This window comes from Rhinichthys klamathensis, unplaced genomic scaffold (genome assembly GCF_029890125.1).
Source record: "Rhinichthys klamathensis goyatoka isolate OS25496 unplaced genomic scaffold, OSU_Roscu_1.1 h1tg000240l_1, whole genome shotgun sequence".
Lineage (NCBI taxonomy): Eukaryota > Metazoa > Chordata > Actinopteri > Cypriniformes > Leuciscidae > Rhinichthys > Rhinichthys klamathensis.
In genome coordinates this window covers 1,999,104-2,021,858 of record NW_026606762.1, presented here as the reverse complement: position 1 = coordinate 2,021,858, position 22,755 = coordinate 1,999,104, and the positions used below count along the sequence as shown (strand labels likewise).

At 37.8% G+C, this 22,755-nt stretch overlaps 1 protein-coding gene across 6 annotated transcripts in view; it reads left to right on the top strand.

Moving 5' to 3' along the window:
* The window catches only part of tead1b (TEA domain family member 1b), an 84,784-nt gene that overhangs the window by 20,122 nt on the left and 41,907 nt on the right, over positions 1-22,755 (top strand). For all 6 annotated transcript variants that reach the window (XM_056265795.1, XM_056265799.1, XM_056265797.1 and 3 more), the window contains exon 3: positions 1,135-1,387. In XM_056265795.1, the coding sequence (XP_056121770.1) occupies positions 1,240-1,387 (148 nt within the window). In that variant the 5' untranslated portion in view covers positions 1,135-1,239. The remainder of the gene's footprint in view (positions 1-1,134; positions 1,388-22,755) is intronic.

The window sequence follows — 22,755 nt, the reverse complement described above, 5'->3', positions numbered from 1 at the left end:
ACAAAAGCAGTCACTGTGACGGTACTCTTTCAAAAAAGGTGCTAATATTTATAATTTAGGTACAAATATATACCGCCCTTTAGAGGTAAATAAAGTACAAAGGTGTATATTTTGGAAGGGTAACATTTGTACCATATTTTCCAAGAGTTTAAAATCAAATATCAGCCTACATTTTTCTTCTTGAAAATCACTCACACTTCTGATACAGTGGTAAAATGGTTGCGCAATGGTTTTTTAAAAAAGTGCACCATCACAAATGTGCCCTTGAGAAAGGGACAACAACATCTAAACCCAGCTGACTTCTACCCGACAGTCAAAGCGGCATTGCGTCACGAAAGTGTGGACTTGGAGGAAGATCGCGAGGGCTTAGGGTTTCCAATAAGGGCCAAGAAAGACACTTAGATAAAATCGTCGGCAAATGACCTACATATTTGGAAGGCCATGTTTGTTTTTCTACTTGATTTGTGTGTGTGTGTGTGTTTTTAAAAAATTAGATTTCACTATTGTATTTTGCTCAGGTTATTTACTTTATAGAGTAGATCATTATTTAGGTTGGTAGGTCATTATTTAATTTTCATTCATTCATATGAGGGCAATATTGCCCTGGATTCTGACAAAGAGGGGCAACTCGAAACCGGGCAACTGAGTTTGAGATTGTTCTCCTTTTGACAGATGAATTTGATGTTTTTTATGGAAATGCCAGGTGGTTTTAAGAAATGTTTAAGGATAAACCTTCTAGTCAGAAACTTAATTTCCTCAGGCAATTGGATTTAAGTTGCAGTAATCTTAGACGCATGTCTTCAAAATTCATGCTGTCATAATGCTACGAAAAAGTCAAAGTCATTTAGGGAGCACTAGTTTTATTGCCACTTTGACTGACAATTTAACAAAAATAGCATTTTAAAGTGAAATGTAGTTAAAGCTAAAGTTTTCTCAGTGTTAAAATACTTTAAGAGTGCAAGCTTTTTAAAACCTCTTTTCGTTTGAGTGTTCTTTTATGTTCTGGCTCAACCAGTGGCTTGAGTTTAAAATGATACTACCAGCGAATAATTATGCCATCACCTGAAATCTCACCAGCAGATATTCGTGCAGGAGAGAGTAACCACAACTCTGTTTGTTTATTGTCTCTTCCAGGATTCACCCTAGTCTGCTCCAGGCTTCGGCTTGGAGGTCCCAACCGCCACCATTGATCCCAACAGCTGGAGTGGCAGTGAAAGCTCTGCCGAGGATATTGAGAGGATGAGCGACTCAGCCGACAAGCCCATTGACAATGACGCTGAGGGGGTGTGGAGCCCTGACATAGAGCAGAGCTTCCAGGAGGCACTGGCCATCTACCCGCCCTGTGGACGCCGCAAAATTATCCTCTCGGATGAAGGCAAGATGTATGGTAAGAACACGGTGCTTCTTCCAAACTATACCGTACAGGATACGGCCAAAAACAATCTCTCTGTTTCTTCAGAAAACCAATCAACAGTTGACAGAAAAATGCAAGGTGTCGATTTTGGCGTGGCTCAGTTGACAAATTATAATGTAGCAAACAATAACACCTTGTTCTTACCAGTTGTATGTGTTAAATCTCTTCAATAGTCATTTAGGATCACTTGGTTCCAATTTCCCCAGCCATGGTGAAATCTAGTCAGTCAAAAATCATGCTCAGTGGCTGTATATTAAATCAACAGGAAATGAAAATTATCATACTTTTGTGATTCATGTTCCTGGTCTTGTTGGCCGCAATTCAGGTCATTCCAAAGGAAAATCTGTTGGGATGCATGATACATAACACATACAATGAGAAGCACTTGTAAACAAAAGATAAGCTCCCTGCTGTCAAAATAAAAGTTGAATGGTTTAGTGTTTGAAAATGAATTAAGACATCTTTAAGTATTAGTATTTTAATTATATTATATATATATTATTATTATTTCTTTTTTTACAGTGACATATTACAATAGTAATTTTTATATTATTATTATTATTTTTATAGCAATATTGATATATTATCAAACATTTTTGGCCAAATTGTACCCTACAAACTAGCACAACAAAACTGTTTTTTAAATTGCAATCTAAATTTTTATCAGAAAAATTGCAATTAGACCCCCCTCCCCCCAAAAATAAAATAAATAAATAAATACAATACAATATAATAACTTTTTTTTTTTTAAATAAGTGTTTACATGTTTTTTTTTGTGTTTTTTTGACAAAATAGTGTCACATTCTAACAAAGTCACAATTTATTAATCATTGGCTTATCGGTAGTGGACAAAATGTTATTGATGCATGCTATAGTTTTACATGCAACTTGCTTTTTGTTTTCTGAAACCACTTTCCTTTTTTTTTAATTGACGTCACCAGGGGCGTCACTAGGATTTTCATTTTAGGGGGGCTAAGCCCCCAATATGACTTTTTTTTTAAATTATAAAAAAAGGTAACACTTTAGTTTAGGATCTAAAGCTCACTATTAACCATTTTCATTACCATGCAAAGGCACGGTTTTATAACAACTGTGGTCCCAAATGTGAGGTAGGGCAAGTAGGGGCGTTCGGGGTCTCCCCGAGAAAATTTTGGTTTCTCTGATCTACATATGTGCATTTTAAGATGTTCTGAAGGCCAAAAAACTTGGATAGTGGGCAGCTGATTATTTTTCTCTCCTCATCAGCATCACACTCTTTTTCTCTTTGTTTTTATCTTGCCCAGCTGAGCTTTGACTGATATAGGCTTTTCATTTTTGTCTATCAGTGAAGAAAGTAAACATAGGGTCAACTGATAGGTTGATTTTGCCTATGATTCATTTTCTCAGACGCGTTTATTTACTGAAAGTTACTAAAGGTAATTAAGTTTATTAAATGCATTCACAATATGTAGGCTACACATTTATTATTGATCTTATGCCTAATACAGGGCCGTAGACAGGGCTTTAGTCACAGAGGTCCTAAATTTGAGGTTGGTAGGGGGTTCAAATTTTTTATTTCTCTGATATGTGCATTTCAAGACATTTGAAGACCAAAAAAAAAGGATAAGAATTAGCTTTAAAACCATGTCAGTGGGCAGTAGATTATTTGTCAATACCTGCTCTCTCCTCATCCCCATCACTCTTTCTTTTTTTCTCAGTCTCTTCATCCCTTTCTTTTCCCCTCCTAAAGCTGAGCTTTTTTAATTTACTAAAGGCTACAATTTGTATTATATTCTCAATATGTACACATTCATTATTAATCTTGTGCCTAACATGATGAAAACGGCTTTGTTAATGTTTCTTGTTAACTAATTATTACATTACATGTCACGTTACATAGGCCTATTTTCAGTTCAAAATGGCGAAATTAGACAAAACGATATTAGTTTGCCTGATTATTTTTTGTCATTCGTTTAACATTTATGACCTAAAAAAAGTAAAATATGAAATGTTAAGTTTAGCTACTTACATCTTATCTCGCACTTGACCGTACACGTCGAGTCGCACTGTTAAAATTCGCGCTCAGCAGCGTCTGTGAACATAAAGCCTGCCTACTTTGATTTGATTGGTCATCTCAAATATTCTGACATTGACGAGCAGTGACAGACCAATGAGGCTCAGATGAACACACACATGAACACACACACCCTGTCCTCTGTTTCTGACGTGCTCTCTGCTCGGCGCGCTGCGGATTGAAGATGAAGAACGCGCTGAACCTGATTATAACAAGATTGAAGCGAGCACGCATTTGTGTAGCCTTCATTAATCTCACATTTTTAGGGGGGCTAGGCAGAAGTTTAGGGGGGCTGAAGCCCCCCTAAAAAGGGCCTAGCAACGCCCCTGGACGTCACTAGGCCCTCGTATTTTTCATATTTCAGCACTATTCAAGATCCAGATTTTTTTTCTGATTGAATATGCTGTTTCACTTAACATTATAGGAGTAATATGGATTGCGAACAGAACACCGTTTTCCCATTGAAATATATTTGACTTTTTCTGTGGACAGGGAAATGACTTGTTGCTGGAAACTTGTCACTTTGCATCTGGTTAAGACACAGTGTAAATGTCACATGACAAGGTAACAACCCGAATCCCTTACGATGTAGCCTCAACACTCAGGCTGCTTGGATTGGTCCCAGAGGTGATCGCTGGAGAAGTAAGAAGTGAAACTGAGGGCTCTGAGGAATTGCACGAGGGTGGAGAAGATGAGGATAATTGTCAATCAGGAATCTCTGAAGTCTTGGCGGGCCTCTGCAGCAGGCTTCCCATTCGTTGGGTTGTTGTTGAGTAGTGGGAGTGTAAGTAAAGCAGCATGAACTATTAGTCAGGAGCAGATGGTACTGCGGCTGTCACCAGCTGTGCCACCCCCTCCTCCTCTTCCTCTCCTCTCCTTCTCCTGCCGTCCTCCCCCTTTCCTCCATTCCTGGCTGGGTGATGTCATGGAAAGAGGGAATATTTTCTTTCTGCGGCGTTGGAGTCCCTCACAGCTTGTCAGTGTCAAGTGAAAGCAGAAGGCCCTCGGGGCTTTCGTTTGCAGCTGTCATGTGACCCCTCCGGCCAAATGAAATGTAAAGTTTAGGAGTGGCAGCAAAGCCTCTCAGCTGCCACTACCAAAAAGTGTTTTGGGCCACCCTGCACACCCTCTGCTCTCAAACTCACTTTCATTCACTCCCTCCGTTAAGAGTTAAAGCAAGGAAATAGGTTTGGCTGACCAGTTTTAAATGACCAAGTCCATTCACTACTGCTCAGACTGATTTAAAGAGAGTTTATTTTTTTTCCGGATTTGTTTATTATGTTATATAAGTCAATGCAAAAACAACAAATTAAAGCCAGATTATGTAATTAAATTACAATAAATTTTGCACCAAATGTTTTACACTACCATTTAAAAGTTTGGAATCTTTTAAGATTTAAGATTTCGTTATGTTTTCGAATGATGTCTCGATCACACTTAAGATTACGGTCCAATTAGCTATTAACTGTGACTGTTATTGCTTATTAATATTTTAAAAGGGTAGCTGTTACATATAGGTATTGGGTAGACATTAATTTGTGCTTTATAAGTACTAATAGATAGCCAATATCCTAGTAATATGCATGCTAATAAGCAACTAGTTAATAGTGAGAATTGGACCCTAAACTAAAGTGTTACCGAAGTCTCTTTTGCTCACAGAAGATGCTAATTTATCTGATGAACAATACAGAAAAAACTGTAATATTTTGAAATATGATTACAATTTTAAAGAAACAGTTTCTTATGTAATATATTTTAAAATGTTATTATTCATGTGATCAAAGCTGAATTTTCAGCATCATTACTTCAGTATTCAATGTCACAGGATCATTCAGAAATTATTCTAATATGCTGATTTGGTACCTCTCTTGATACATTTCTAATTATCAATGTTGAAAATAGTTTTTGCTGCTTACTATTTGGAATACCGTGAACACCATCATGTGACACTGAAGACTGGAACAATGGCTGCTGATATTCAGCTTTGCCATCTGAGGAATAAATTGCATTTTAAAATATATATTGAAATAGAAAACAACAGTTATTTTAAATTGTAATATTTTAAAATTGATCAGATAAATGCATCATTGGAGATAAAAAAAATCCCAAACTTTTGAATGGTAGAGTGTACTTGCAACATTTTGAAGTATGTATAAAGTAAATATATATATATAAAGTTGTTTTGCATTAGCTGATTTGTCGCTTGTTTTTAGCATAAACCATATTAATAAAATGTATTGTTTTTTTTCAAGGTTATTGCTCAAAAAAGTTGATGAAACCGCAAAATACCACTGTATACTGTACCATATTCAAGACAGTTCTTTCAAAAGAAATCTTGACAAACAATTTTGCTTCTGCTTATTGTTGTTAAATATAGGTATAATTTTTACTAGAAAAAATATACTGATTAACAGGAGTTTTTCAGTCAGGAAGAGAATTTTATAGTGAGTGAAACAATGCTGAATAATGAAACGGTGCTGAATTTTCTATTACAGTTTCTTGTACAGAGGAAGTAGCATGCGAGTCATTATAGATCCAACAGGAAATGATATCAAGAAAAAAAATCACCTGACCACCACGTAAGCAGTGGAGAGCTGGTGTGCAGTGCTGGGGTTGCTGACCTGTCTGAGAGTGCAGGGATTGACTAGAGGTCAGCTTTAGCAGCTGTTCAGGGTGTCTGGTTTCATGTTTACTCAACAGCGATGTCCATCATAGCCTCAGGAGTAATGTTTCACAGTCCTCCAGACCACAGGGAGAGACAACAGGGAAGCAGCACACAGTCACGGGTCGCATTGTTACACGTGTTACAAGCAGATGATCACATACTGTAGATGAATTAGATTTGTACACAAATCCCTGCCAACAAAGTTTTGACTTGATGCTTTAAAAGCATATTGATTCAGTTACTCCTTAAATGAAGACCTCAGGATTGTTGTCTTTGGGAGATTTTTGTGTTTTCTCATAATCTGTTACAGAACTGTTGGGAGAAAAGACGAATAACAAAGCAATAGGAGGCTACAATATATGTGGGGATCATGTTGAGGATGTAGGTAGAAATAACAGTGTAAATGAATAAATATTAGTAAATTAATAGTATAAATAAACTGATTCGAATGGCTCTAGCAAAGGGACGTTACATTCCACATAAGCCAAAGCAACAGTCTGGATGACAGATCGTCCACTCAGCCAGTTCATCTTACACCATGAGTTATAACATTTTCAGCAACTAGAAATATGTCTGTCCACACTGCATGTAAAGCCTCTCTGTGACATTACACAATCTCAGCATATCAGAATATATTTGATGTTTGATGTACAGTTGTAAAGAGCAGCATTTTGAACCAAATGAGATTTTGGCCAGAAACCAGGTGATTGACAAAATGTCACATCACTGGTTAATAAAAAAAACGTGACATTTTGTCATGGAAAAGGTTATCATTTGTTGCTTTATCAAGTTACCTGCCAAAAGATTACTGTGTTTTAACCTCATGTCATCATATCCATCCATCATTTTTTTTGCCTCACTTTGCAAAACACCACAATGAATGTCAAAACTTTGCAAGTTATATAAAATAGAACTTAATAATCGTGGAAATTAATACGTACAATAAATCTGTATACTGTATTTTCTGGAAAATAGGTTGCACCTGACTACTTTAAGTCACGCAGGGTCAAAATTGTATTGTCAAGAGAAAAAAAGTCACATCGGTGTGTATAAGTAATTTTATTATTACATTCGGAAATAATGTAAATACCAGTAAAACATAACATAAACACTATAAACGTATACTTCCCTTCAGTCCACAACAAATCATTTCAATTCAACGATATTCAGAACAGGGGCCCATTTTCTGTATGTGGATTACTCAGTTATCTGGATTTTACTGTTGACATGATCCAGGATGGTTAGGCTCTTTAAAGCTCATCCTGGAGTTGCTGTCGTATCAGCTTATTTCAAGTAAACAGGATTCAACTGCATCTTTTTAAAGGTGAAAATCTGTCTCAGCCATTGATACTTTCTTAAAAGAGCACCATATTGAACCTGGGTAATTAGTAATTCAAAATATAAATGTTATTATACACATAATAATAATTTTAAAATTCAATTGAGTCTATAATAATAGACAGAGCCATTTTTACTCATTGAAAGATTTATTCGTGAGGGGATAATTATCATAATTATTTTGGAGCCTTACACCCAGGGCTTGACATTGACTTTTATGCTCACCAACACTCTAGTGGCTAGTGGTTTTCCAAAGTTACTTGGCACTGATTTTGTGAAGCATTTTCACTGGCCACATTTTTGACATCGATACCATTGGGGAAAAACTGCCATACATATATTTTTAATGTTATCTCATAATTTGGCAGCAGGAATATTAGGCTGCTGTCACTTTAACACCTGACACGCAGATCCATTATACTGTTACACACATGTGTTTTCTTTCTCAACTGTTTACATTCACTTAACCCTTCTGTTATCTTCATTTGTGTCTACACTCATTATCTTTGGGGTCTCCAGGGACCCCAGACAATAACATTTAATTTTGTAACAGTATAATAATTTTTTTTTACAAATGTAATTTTACTCTGTTTATTAATGTTTTTACTCAACATTTGTGCAGTTTTGGGAGGATTTTTGATATCTTTTAAATTTCTATAAATAAATAAATAAATATTTATTTAAATAGGCTTTTTTTACAAAAAAAAAAACAGAATTTTATGTCAAATTTACTTTATAAAATACCCAGATTTCTAACTTTCATTTATGGGGATAACATGGATCATTTAAAATGATTTAATGTAAGATTTTTGCCCATTATTTTGGAAAATGCAGTTTAAAAAAAATAAAATAATCACTTTAACCACTAGATGGCTATAGAGCTCCACTATATGCTATTTGCTATGTGATTAACCAAACTATATATCTTTTCACAAGTTTTTCCAGTTGGATTCATATCTAAATATTATAAAATCACAATTATATAAAAAAGTTTAGCATTTTTTGTACTGACAAAAGTTTTTCAATAATGTTGCATTATACTTAGAATCAAACCTGAACAAGACTCCAAATGTTCTTTAGATTTTATCATTTATTTCAATCATCTGTTTTTAATAAGATTCTACAATTTTAATTCTACAATTTTACTAACTGTAACAGAACAAAAAATGAACAGAAACGAACAGTTATATTGAGTAAAAATACATGACATGAACATCAAAATGCAATGAACTGAACAGCAATAACAATTGAGCAAATAAAGCAGTAAAAAAATAAAATTTAGTTAAAAAACATCGAATGTGGAAAAAATCGAACAACTAGGAACAATAATTGGTGGTCATCTCATACAGTCTCGTTTACAGTGCACTGCAGGCAATATGCATAGTATAGCCTTACAAATGTATTACTGTGTGTGTGTGTGTGTGCATTGTTTTTTTTGCATTGTTGGAAGTGTGCCACTTTATTTCTGTCTATGTGATCTGCGTTGTTTCTTCGTTGTTTCTGATTTTGATGATGAATTTTGTATATTTACTATGCGGGGTCTCCAGGGACCCCAAAGATAAAGAGTGTTGGCATTTTTGTCACGCTAACATAAAAACAGATATCATTCCAAAATATTTTTTTTAGTAGATCTAGACAGTGTAAAGAGTCGTAGAAAGTTTCATACCATTTGGACAAAGAGAACATTTTTTAAAAATTGACCAAAAGTCATTTGCGGGTCAAAAAGACCCCGAAGATAATAAGAGGGTTAAGACAAAACTAACTGTGTTTACATGAATACTCGCCAATACCGGCATTTTGCCATTATTTTGTGTGTATTTGACTGTTTAAGCGCAATAAGAACTCAATTTAGTACTGAGAGGCGGCTTTATGTGCGCACACTTTGGGTGTGAGCACAAAATCTGCGGGAATGAGTAAAATAATGCGTAATACACGCAATCCTACGCCGAAATTCAAGCCCTTCAACACTAACAATATTCATAAAACGCAAAGGAAAGTGAGAGGGGGCGGGTAACGCGGGTTTGTGTGTAACTCACTGTCGGAGAGATGAGAGAGAGAGTAAGCGCAGCTGGTATCGTGGATCTATTCTGGGGAAAATGAGTTTTGTATCGATGCCTGTTGAAAAAGCGATATTTTTAACAACACTACTTTCAGATTACTTATTTCAGATGCCTTTTTTAAAAGACTACAATTGAAAAATGTATTTATTATATACTAAATTCAAGGAGGCTGAAATACAGCCGGATTTGGCAGGTTGTGGCGAGCGTCAATGTCAAACCCTGCTTAGACACATTACATAGCCTACAGTTAGTATAAACCATGCATTCATTTGAACGGTGACAGCTATTATACGGGTGGCTTGATTCAGTGCAGGAGATGCAGATAACTTGAAAAAATATATAATGTAACCTAAAAATGCTGTCTACTGTGCCATTACAAGTATGTTATTGACCCTTAAAGAGTCTCACACGTAAAATGTTATGAATTGCTAATAACAATAGGCTACTCTTGACACTGAAAAAGTGTAAAGCCTGTATAAATCCTAGAATTCATGAAACATGGAAATATCTTGGAATCATGTAACAAACAATTACAAATTGCTTGTGCTCGGCTGTTTCCTTTTTAAATTATATGTCATTATGTTCCTGTCTTGCCGCCAGCCAATCGCTGAATTGCTAATCATGGTTTCAAGTATTGATATATCTGCCCTTTCCAATGAACACAAGAACACGCAGTAATATCAGAGAACTTAATCCAGATATTTTAATCAAATCTACAAATACGTTTGAAGAACCAAATTAGCCAGAGAACCAGAGACCTGGAGTCTGTCAAATCATCTCGGACCCCAGAACAGGAATGAAAAGTATAAAACAAACATAAATTGTAGTGGCATTCATTATAAACAACATTTCTTATAAACGGCAAGCCTAAACTAATTTATTTAAAGCGAAACTGAAACTACTGGCATGTGGGGAATGCGCTATACAAATGTGAGCATTTTTTGCGAGCTTGACATTAATTGCATTTCATAAGTTGCTTTTGAATATAAATTGCAGCAAATTTCAGATGATAAAAAAGTGTCTTTTATTCTGGACAATGTGTACGTTTTGGCAATGTAGACCCTTTCTTTTGTCTATAAGGATTTGAGCATTGCATTTTGTGCAGATCTCTGAAAGGCAGTGTTCGGGCTTTCACAAAGTTTGGCGGGACATTGAAAGCAGCAGATTGCGGCTGCCCTCTCTCTGAGCGTAGAGTCGTTGTATAGTCTTGTCTTTCAGCTCTGCAGCTGTCACTGGGTCCTAGTGCCAAAGCCATCGCACCGTGAACTGTGACCCGCTCACTCACTCAACCATTAACAAGGGCCGTTACAACTGTCAAAACAAGAGACAGTGGGGTTCCGGGACAAATTAGAGAAACAGACTTGATTGGCATTTTTGGTGAATTGAATGTGGTTAATGGGCCGTTTTTCTATACAGGGTTATTTTGACTCTTGGGTTGTTGTGCACGTCTATTGTGGCCCATATTCAAAACAGACATAACGGGCTCTCCCCTTGAAATCCAGCTGAAGTTCTTTCATTTTCATTCACATTTTGCAGTTTGCAAATACATTTATTTGCATTTATGCCTAATTGCATTAAACAAACAGCATTTTCTGACTTTTCCGCCAACACACCATTTTGAAAAAAAGGCTAACATATATTATGTTGCCGGTCAGTCTGATCTGCAGATCAGTCAGATTTTTTTTCTTGAAGTTTTCTTGAATTTTTGTGATTTTTTCTCATTTAGGGTGATGAACATGCCTGCAAAGCAATGTGCGTATGAAATTTATATTACAATAATGAGATTTACGGGTCAATTTGACCCACACAATCCTCTCCTCCCGTATCTGTAGCAAATTCTTCCCTGCATTGTAAATGTGTTCAAATCCAACCACTTCATATCTGTGTGCAGTCTACATTGTGACTGATTGATATTTTAAAACTGAACTGATTGAAAATCAAAAACAAACAAACAAACAAACATTGCCCACTTTATGTGACCTCCCATTGATTTAAATGGGAACTCCTTGGTGTGTGTGTGTATGCATGTGAGTGTGTTCTGCATTGGGGATGTTCTGGAGTCTCATGCCTTCATTTGTATGTGTGTTTGTTCTTTTTTTTTGTGACAAATAATAAAAAAATCCCCATTTCCCATTCATGCCTATGGGGGTCAAATTGACCCGCGAGGGAAAGATTTAGTTAACATATTTATTAAAACCCAATAAACTCATTGAATCCAGTCAAACTTTTTTAGTGTATACCAAGTTCAAGTGTGAAAACATTACTATGGTCTTGGACCACTCCGATGAACACTCAATTATTAAAAAATGAATTTCGGGTCAAAATGACCCTAGGAGAGGATAAGGCAGCTGTTGATCCTAAATTAAAAAACTTTTTTAATGTCAGTATCTCAACTACCCTGTAAGGATATTGACATTTATGCATTTGGCTTTCACTTTTATCAGAATAAATTTACACTATATCAAAGACGTGCCTTTTTAATTGTTCATGCATGTTAATTCAGCTGGGATTCGAACCCATCTTGGTGTTGCAAGCGCTTTTGCTCTACTGTTTGAGCTTCAGGGAAGCTTTTCATAGTTCTTTTGTTTAAAATGTTAAAATGTTCTAAAAATGGTTTCAGTACTATGAAATCAAAAACATTTAATAAATACTAAGTTTCATACAATTAAACATTTATCTTTTATTTGTTATATTTTTTATGTGTGATAAGTAAGTGTTAAACATGACCTTTTAAATTTTTTTTGTTTTGTTTTTCATAGTGTGATTTTTTTGTGAATTGTATTGAATGCAGTTAAATTCAGTTTAACCCCACCCATATCAAATCGTACCCAGTATTTGAAGCTAATACGAGGGTAAAAAAACAATAAAAACAAATCCATACTGGTTTATGTTAATTAGTGCTGGTGTGGTGAATGGTCTAAGTGGTTGACCAGCAAAACCATGCGGTTGACTAGCAAAACTTAGTTGGTGAAGCTTGGTTTGCCTGGTGATTGATTGATCCAAGTTATTTAGGAAGCATGGTGAAAAATACAATTGTCCCATGTTAAACACAACAAGACCAGAAGGGAAAGGTCACAATGATCTATTCATCCAACTGACTAGTGATTAATGACTAGATGTAATTTCTATCCCTGGTAAAAAAAAAAGCCATCTTAATTGTATCAGGGTTCAGTCAAAACGCAGACTAATGTTTTTTAGTAGTGACGACTCGAGTCTTGTTTTTTTAATCCAGTGATAATCAAGTAAACATTTCTTAACCCTTTAAGTTAAGTTTCATGTTCGCACATTTTTTTCTTTTTCCAGGGGCAAACATGAACGGTGACCGTACAACACTCTGACTCGTGTTTCTGTGATTCTTCTCTCTTGTGTACCATTGCTTTAATGAAATGCACTAGCTGGCAGGCCACTCTCCAGAATGCCACAGGAGCTGATGAGATCTCCTTTGAGAGGTCCTCCATGCTGATGAAGCACCCTGATTGGCTCGATGATTATTTTTGTTTTAGGGGCAGCTTAGAACCTGATGGCATCGAGATTCACACAGTTCTATAATTGGTGTCCAGCAGCCTTTAGCCTCGATAAAACGACCGCCGTGCATCTCCTGGCACTTACGAGAAGGAGCGGCGCAGGTATTTTGGTGCAGAGAGACCCACGGGATTGCACATATTCACTGCGCATAGCTCTCTGCTAGAGACGCCGTCCTGAGTACCCTTAAGCCCTTTGTTCCCCTGGCTGAATGCAGTTAATTAGCAACAGTCACTATAGCAACTGCCTCTCACTTCAAAACAATGTCTAATTTTTGCAGCAAAGCTTATCATACTGTTTACCTGATGGGCTCTCTAGCGCCCTGAGTTGTGCCGGGGCTGGCTCCCTGCCCAGCCTCAGAGGTTAATTGTGACCGCGGTGAAAAACATCACAACAGCTGCTTTGTGATGAGAGGAGCATGAAAAGAGGTGGAAGAAAGTGGCGGTCCCCTTCAGCAGAAAGAAGCGAAGATGCGGCACTTACATAATTCACCTGCTTTGCGAGCCTCCATTCAGCACGCCCTGCGTGATTACATACCCTCTGGATTATATAAATGAACACATGACCAGATGTGAAATATGGCAAAAAAAAACGCACAATGGGACATTGAGTTCCCAGAAATTGCATTTAATGGATGTTATTGTGCACGCAGCAGAGCCTTAAGTCAAATTGTTAGGAATAATGCGCCACAGCACAATGCTATCTGTAATGTGTGTTATGTAGAAACTTCTTCCAGTTTCTTTTTCAAGAACTTCATTTGCACTTCGAACTGAAAAGTCATGTTAAAAAAAAATGGATTCTAATGCATACAGCATCAAGTGATAAAATGGATATCTTCCATGTTCCATGAATTGTCTCAACCAGCCATGGTCGTTGCGTTGGGTAGCCCCGCCCACACTGAAGTCTCATTGGATTGAAGTACACCATTTTAAAGGGATAATCCCCCCCCCCAAAAAAATAAAAAAATAAAATTCTATTATAATTTACTCACCCTGTCAGACTTTCTTTCGGTCACACTTTAGGGTCCAATTCTCACTATTAACTAGTGATGTAGTACTCGAGTCCGAGACCGGTCTCGAGACCGATTTCTGCTTTCTCGGACTCGTCTCGGACTTGTTCCTTCAAAGACTCGGTCTCGACTCGGACTCGACCCATCAAAGACTCGGTCTTGACTCGGACTCGGCATAGGCGGTCTCGTCCCCATCACTTGTTAAGACTGCTCCTCTAAACAATTCCCAATCTAGCTTAGTCTGTAGGCCTAACTGTTGATTATTAACTGGGGTGATATTAAATCATGAATATCAAAACTGACGTCGAGACAAAATCTCGCCTCGGACTTGCTTCCTCAAAGACTCGGTCTTGACTCGGACTCGACTGTATTTGAAAAACAACGGACTCGGTCTCGACTCGGACTCGACCCTTCAAAGACTCGGTCTTGACTCGGACTCGACTGTATTTGAAAACCAACGGACTCGGTCTCGACTCGGACTCGACCCTTCAAAGACTCGGTCTTGACTCGGACTTGACTGTATTTGAAAACCAACGGACTCGGTCTCGACTCGGACTCGACCCTTCAAAGACTCGGTCTTGACTCGGACTCGACTGTATTTGAAAACCAACGGACTCGGTCTCGACTCGGACTCGACCCTTCAAAGACTCGGTCTTGACTCGGACTCGACTGCATTTGAAAACCAACGGACTCGGTCTCGACTCAGACTCGACCCTTCAAAGACTCGGTCTTGACTCGGACTCGACTGTATTTGAAAAACAACGGACTCGGTCTCGACTCAGACTCGACCCTTCAAAGACTCGGTCTTGACTCGGACTCGACTGTATTTGAAAAACAACGGACTCGGTCTCGACTCAGACTCGACCCTTCAAAGACTCGGTCTTGACTCGGACTCGACTGTATTTGAAAACCAACGGACTCGGTCTCGACTCAGACTCGACCCTTCAAAGACTCGGTCTTGACTCGGACTCGACTGTATTTGAAAACCAACGGACTCGGTCTCGACTCGGACTCGACCCTTCAAAGACTCGGTCTTGACTCGGACTCGACTGTATTTGAAAACCAACGGACTCGGTCTCGACTCGGACTCGACCCTTCAAAGACTCGGTCTTGACTCGGACTCGACTGTATTTGAAAAACAACGGACTCTGTCTCGACTCGGACTCGACCCTTCAAAGACTCGGTCTTGACTCGGACTTGACTGTATTTGCAACATGACATCATGACTTTGCGTAAACATACACGCCACTTTCAATTCAAGTGGCGTCTTATCTATACGCATTTTGAGCTATCCGCGTGTATGTCCACGCCGAAATCTTTTGCGTGTATGTCTACGCCATTAAATGTCCGAGTGATTCTGCGTGTATGTGTACGCCGTTAAATGTCCGAGTGATTCTGCGTGTATGTGTACGCCGTTAAATGTCCGAGTGATTCTGCGTGTATGTGTACGCCGTTAAATGTCCGAGTGATTCTGCGTGTATGTGTACGCCGTTAAATGTCCGAGTGATTCTGCGTGTATGTGTACGCCGTTAAATGTCCGAGCGAAACGAAGCAAAATCTATATCTACATCTGTGGAGCGATATTTCTTTTCCTAGGATGGTAGGAGAAGACTCATAAATGGTATTAACCCCAGTGACGGGTAGGTTTAGGGACGGGGTTGGGGTAGGTCATATATTTATATATACATAATACAGTAATATAACGTTAAGTCAAAGGCGTTGATAAACACGCTGAAAAGCGATTATGCGTGTTGATAGCACGCCAAAAATGGAAATACGAATTGGCGTGTCATACATACGCCATTTCATGAGATCAGTCTGGTATTTGAAAAACAACGGACTCGGTCTCGACTCGGACTCGACCCTTCAAAGACTCGGTCTTGACTCGGACTCGGCATAGGCGGTCTCGTCCCCATCACTACTATTAACTATGAATTCTGCCTCAATAAACTCCTAATTACTGCATATTAATAGTTAGTAAGGTAGTTGTTCAGTTTAGGTATTGGGTAGGATTAGGAATGTAGAATATGGTCATACAGAATAAGGCATTACTATATAAGTACTAATAAACAGCCAATATCCTAGTAATATGGATGCTAATAAGCAACTGGTTAATAGTGAGAATTGGACCCTAAAATAAGTTGTCATATTTCTTTCTTCTGCGGAACATAAAAGAAGACATTTTGAGAAACATCAATGTGTATTTATTGTCCATACAATGGAAGTCAGTTGTCACCAAAACTGTTTGGTTACCAACATTCTTCAAAGTATCATCCTTTGTGTTTTGCAGAAGCAGCAAAATTATGGAACAACACGAGGGCGAGTAGATTATGACAGAATTTTAATAAATCTTTCTTGAAGATTCTAGTACACTGCAATAAAACATTGTTTGTTTTCTAGCAAATATAAAAAAAATCTTCAAAGCAAGGTCATTTAAATGAATAAATACTGTATATTAAAGTCTTAATATCTTATAGAGTTAAATTTATCCAATTGGTTTGAGGATGTTTAGATAATTTTACTTGACAAGAAGACAAAATAGCCGGAATGCACTGGATTTCAGACATGCGTGTTGGGAAAGTTTCCGTGACATTTATTAGTATAATCAGTCAGATTATTACCATAAAGCAGTGTAAATCTCACAATGTGATAGGGACGTGAGAATGCATGAGGCTGCTGTAATTATTACATGTGAAATGACCATCTGTCTCAGGAGCAACGAGCTGCTTTTAGTCACAGTCGCACTTGCTGGCATCAGTTTTTCACCACCGTCGCGGTTCCCACAGCGCATCTGCTTGCTTTGGAGGTGGCAAACATTTATCGTATTGTGTCATTTCAACGCTGACCAAAGGATGAAAGACATTTTCAGGGAGTTCGCTGCCACGCTATAGGCCAAACGTTTACTGGACCCATTTCCCAGAGTTACCTCCACCATTGTAAGGCCTTTTTTGTTCACCGTGTTATTATAGATATGCAGTGTGCTCAGCAATCTCATCAAGGCCGGACTGGCGTCTCCGACGGGCACTAAGTGGCACTTGGTTTGCAGGGCTGCCGTGGATCATTTAGGCCTAATGAGCGAGCCTGGCCTCCCCCGTGGGGCTGTCAGAGCGCTGTTCCCAGACCTGCCTCAGTGGCGGCCCGCTTCGCGCTCGCACCGCTGGCGCACCCTAGCTACCCGCTGTGAGGATAATGAGGAATTCTGGGATCCGCTCAGGCCCCTGCTTTCTGCATTCGCTCAGAATGGAGTCTGGAGAACTTTAGTCTAACACAAACCTCCAATATAATCCCTCGCTTTTGTTTGTGCACGATTGTAGCTTTGACACGCCGCAGTGGTTTTACACCCGCAAGAAACATATTTCCGGTTACATTTTATGCCAGGCAAATGAGGGTTGTTCCATGAAAATGATTATTAGTCTTTTTTTTTTTTTTTTGCTGGGGTTTTATTTGCGTACAAGTCTGCTGAACGCCACATCCGGAATTACGTGTTCCTGCATTGATTTGCTATATGGATATTGCAAACCTAGCAAACTAACTGTGCCTTTTTTTCTATGTGCCTGTGGAACATTTATATTTTTGCTGAAATATTTGTAGTGGTATCTAACAAAGCATATTGAATTATCATTTATTGTGTTCCCTAAAACTCATATTACTGCCATCTGCCTGACTGCAAAATAAGCAAGAGGGGCTTTGCAGTGGAGTGACAAAAATACGCATGTGTTTGATCCCGAAAACACAAAAGCAGCTGCAATATGTCAGATCAGAGGCTATTTAACCATGTTTTCTGTCTGGGTGATGGATGTGGACTTTATCTTACGCCTCCTGGTCGCGTCACACGTAACAAGGCTTAGTCTTGACGGCCTTGTTAGCGCTTGTCAGCACCTGATGTTTTGTGCTAACAATGAGTAAAGGGGAATTTCTCATTCTTTTGGACCTTGACATTGTAAACATATGGATCTGTCAGAGAACTAACATAATTTTGTTTGTATTGACTCTGTTTTTCAATGCAGGTTTCAGATTTCTTTGCTCATCTCTAGTGTTCGTGGCTAGGATGTGCCCCTTCTGAGTTGTTTAAATGACCCTGGGGTCTCAATGCTGCATGTCCCCACTGGTCAAGACATTCTCCGGTCATGCCGGGTGAAAACAAGTGCTTTGGGTTGTCTAGTCTATCCCATGCTTGACTGGCCAATTCTGAAAGCAAAACGCCCAAGGCATTTCATATTTGCTATTTGTTGACCACGGTGTGACATGATCCCATTGACAGCTTCTCTGATTGCACAAAGAGCTTGTTTTGAAGTTGAAGACCACGTAAAATGTAGTGGTCAATTTTGAGCAATTTCATCTAGTGTGGAACAAAACGACTGTGATTCTGAACGATACCAGAATAAGAAGAATAAGTCTGCAATGTCAATAATTCACTTAAACCCAATGGTCTAATTTTTGTTTTCAATTACATGTCAGTCACCATTTAGTTCTTTTTCACTCAATCCTCATTAGGTTTAACATCATACCAATATTTAAGGTATTGAAAGATCCCATTTTGAAGAATGAATGTAGCCGCTCAACATATTTGACTGCATTTTTTGGACATGACTGCTGAGATTTGTGCTGATCATGTGAGCCGTCTTCTTCGCTGTTGAAGAGCGGATCCAGCAGAATCAGCCAGTGCTTAGGCTGGTCTCATATTTCACCTCTCCAGTTGGCGGCTTTTGTCTGAGTGAAGCAGTACTGCAAGCAGCATTCATTGGTTAACACATATTGTGGCTATATATAATGGCATACTAGTGTACGATCTAAAAAAGAGGAAAGAGGAAATTAAAATTGTAATAACTTTGGAATCATTTGTCAAATTATAAATGTATAGTCAAATGCGCTTTGCATTGTGGAATACAATATTCCATGAAGTGTGTTTGTTGCATACTACACATTTTGAAAAGGCAGGGTATGTTCTTAGCATTGACAGTTTAGTGCAGACATAGTAAGAGCAGTATATTAGCAGTATACTGTAACACAGCCTGACATCATGATGAATCGGTATGATATGTGAAATCAAAATTAATCATATTTAACATCTTAATAAATGTTCCTGTTTCTTTTGTGCACAGCATTTTTCTTCAAAATGTGATAAAAATGACTTAAAATTACTGTTCTGATGACATAACCAAGACTGAATGGTTGAGAAAAAAATAGTATCAACCTATAATATGTTTATTATGTTTATTGTCAATCAATAATATGTTTTTCATCTCAATCAAAACCAATTAAGTATATATTTTTTTCTTGCTCATAAATGTGCAGATTTTAAAGGGATACTCCAAATACTCTCATCTTTTACTCACCCTCATGCCAAGATGTATATGACTCTCTTTCTTCTCAAAGATTTTTATAAAAATAATCCATCTAATGCAAGTAGATAAGTGCCTCAAAATTGATGCTTCAAAAACCATGCAAAAGGGATACAATGGTCATTCCTATGATCCCAGTTGATAAATCAATGTCTTCTGAAGCAAAACAATAAGTGTGTGTGTGTGTGTGTGTGTGAAAAATACTATTTGTTTAACATACTGTTGTTATATTTCTGTACTATTTTATTTACAAACAGGAAAAAAATATAGATTTAGTTGGTTTTGATTGAGATAAAATAATTAAATTTACTAAAAAAACTATTGATAATTATATGCACTCATTACATTTTTTAAACAATTTCAGAAGCTTTGCTAAATGGATATTAAATAATTCGTGTTTTGGTCAGACACTTTATCTAATGTTTTTATATTCTGATGGACGATACTAGAAGGTGGTGTTGCACAGGAGCCCAATTCACTTGAAACTTGAAACATTTCAGTTGAGTTTGGGCTTGTTGGAGATTCGCATTGCAGGAGATGAGGCGGGGAACTTAAAAACGAGGACCATCAAGGTCATGAAGTTTGGCTTTTCATTTACACATATTGGTGACTGCTAACAGGTTTCTCTTCGTGTTCAGATGTGGGATTGATCCTGAGAGATTGAAAATATTGATTTAACCCTCTTTCTTGCTCTGAACGTGGTGCCAGCCATCAGTGTGTTCACACATCCGCAGGGCTGGAAGTGGAGTTGTCCCGCACCACGAGAAGCCCCGATTACAGCGACCGACTCTAGCATATCAGTGTGCTGTCCATCCATCCATCTCTTCCTCTCTCTCTCTCTCTCTCTCTCTCTCCTAACCCCCACAGCCAGGCCTGCCTCAGCAGTAATATATGTGATGATGTACTCACCACCTCCTAATTGATAGAGTGATTCAGTGGAGGACTTGCTGTAATAATTGGTCCTTTGGGAGCACAGGCAGACCCTGGGAGAGAGGGCGGGAGTCTGGCTGCTGGGAAACACAGGAAAAACAGAGGAAAGACGCCCAGGCCTTCTCTCCCTCCTCACCTGCCGCCTCACCGTAAGGATTTACGAGGGGTCGTCTAGCGTAATCCTCTCTGTCTCGGTGAAGCCTCCAGGTTGCGACCCACAGGTTTCTGCTGGTGGCTTGTCTGTTCCCACAATGGATGCCCACCGTTAATCGTGCCGCGGTTTTCTGACTCATGACCTAGAGCCCGCGACCAGAGCTTTCAGACTTCTCGCAGGGCACCAGGAGTTACTTATCGATCTCATTTCGTGTTCGTACACTTTCAATTGATTTTTAAAGTGGTATTTATTATATTTAAAGACAGTACTATGATGAATTAATAGATTGGCTGTCATGTCGATGTACTTGTGGTAAGACTGATGGTCTATTAGTCAGCTTTAAAAACTGCATTACCAATTTGTATTCGTATTCTTAAGTCATACCGACTCATTTCTGGTGCCCTTTGAACTGGTGATGTTCAGTTTTGTGAATGAAGCGTTGTTTCGAACTGGTTCTTTGTAATTACTTCGTAGTTAGACATCCATAAAACACTCAATTATATAAAAAGAGGGCTATCAATATTTTTGTTTTTGTTTTTTTATAACAACTAATGCACCAATATTGACTGATACTGATTGGCTGGCAATTATTTTCGAGTTATGAAAGAAAAAAACTATTTTACTTTGTTAAAAAAAATGCTACATGGTTTTTTAGGCATCACAACATTATAATGTACATGATGAAGGATGGATAAATATTCCTTTTGAAATCTGTTAAAATGAAATATTCTGATTTGAAAAAAATTTTTTTTTATAAATAAGGGTCCATATTAATAGAGGCGAGACCTCTGGGATTCTAATATAGAAAACTTGAAAAACATAGACAATAAAAGTGTAGTGAGTAATAACCCAGTACATATCAATGATTAGTTGGACATTACATTTGTGTGGTCTGAAAAAGAATTTACTGCGCATTTCAAAGTAACATTAATTTATGTCAACATTAATAAACGTAACTCATTTTTATACACAAAAGCAAACAGCTCTGCTATCATGCACAGCAGGAACACACTCTTATAAGTGCTCTTCAAGAGATAGCTTAGAGCTTAAATCTTTGTAATATTAAATCACTTCCCATTTAATCATTTGCAAGATGATCACAATAGTAATCTTAACCTTACAATAGCCAGCAGAAACCATTAAATATCCAATATGGAATAGATGTGGATAAACTATGCGGTGGCTATATACACCATTTACTCTGTTTAAAAAAATATTTTCGGCAATGTTGAGACTGACTGAAGGAAAACATTTAATTTGTTAATTGGACAAGTTATAGACATCTAAAAATAGTCAAATATTGGTCATACTGGCCAACATATCTGTCTATCACTATAAAGAAAATATTTGAAGTCTAAATAACCTAAATAACAATTAAACCTTAGTAATAAAGGACAGCATTTTGCTAAATATTGCATTTGGCATTCATTTTACCACAAAAATGTATCAGATACTCTAATTTGTATTTTTTATTTAATTTTTAAAGACCACTGTTACTTTGATCCTTGATAAATTGTCCTAGATATAGAATTTCTCAGCTGTGCTCAGGCAGACTTTTTGGATTGAAGTGATGGTCTATTACCAACGCATGCTTGCAGATCCTGGTTTCATACAAAACTCCCTCTCACTTCAGATCGGCAGTGCATTGCATGACATTGATGGAGTGGGGGGAATTTTCAGTAAGACGTAATAGCTGAAAAAGAAACATGAAGCAGTTTTCAGGCCTGCAGACCTGTCTGTTCGTTATTTACAGACCACAAAAACAAGTGTGGCTATTGAAGGCAGTTGTGCGTTACAATCTCACGAGGGTGCGCATTAATCCATCCTCATTCGCCGTCACCATGAGCTTCTGATAAGTGACTGGCTCAAACAGAAGCTGCATTTTGTACATTATGGTTAAATGCTTTTAACGATTTTTATGTGCATTGAGAATCAGCTCATGAAGTATAGGCTTATAGATATGAAAGCTAAGACAAAGCAAGAAATCCTTGGCTCAAGAGTGGATTGGAATAAATGAAAGCCTGTGAAGATTAGATTTAATAGAGTATCTGAAAGATTAAAGATGTACCATCAGTGTACCTATGTCCTGGTGATGTTGTGCATTATTGACAGAATGAATGTGTCCTTATAAGATGGGTTTAAATGCATCACCATAAATGTATAGTCTGGTGCATTAAAAGGATTTTTCTCAGTATTTTTGTGTGATTAATTATAGCCCACTGTATATATATGTTGTTCAGTCTTCCTGTTGAGTTCTAGAACTGTGCA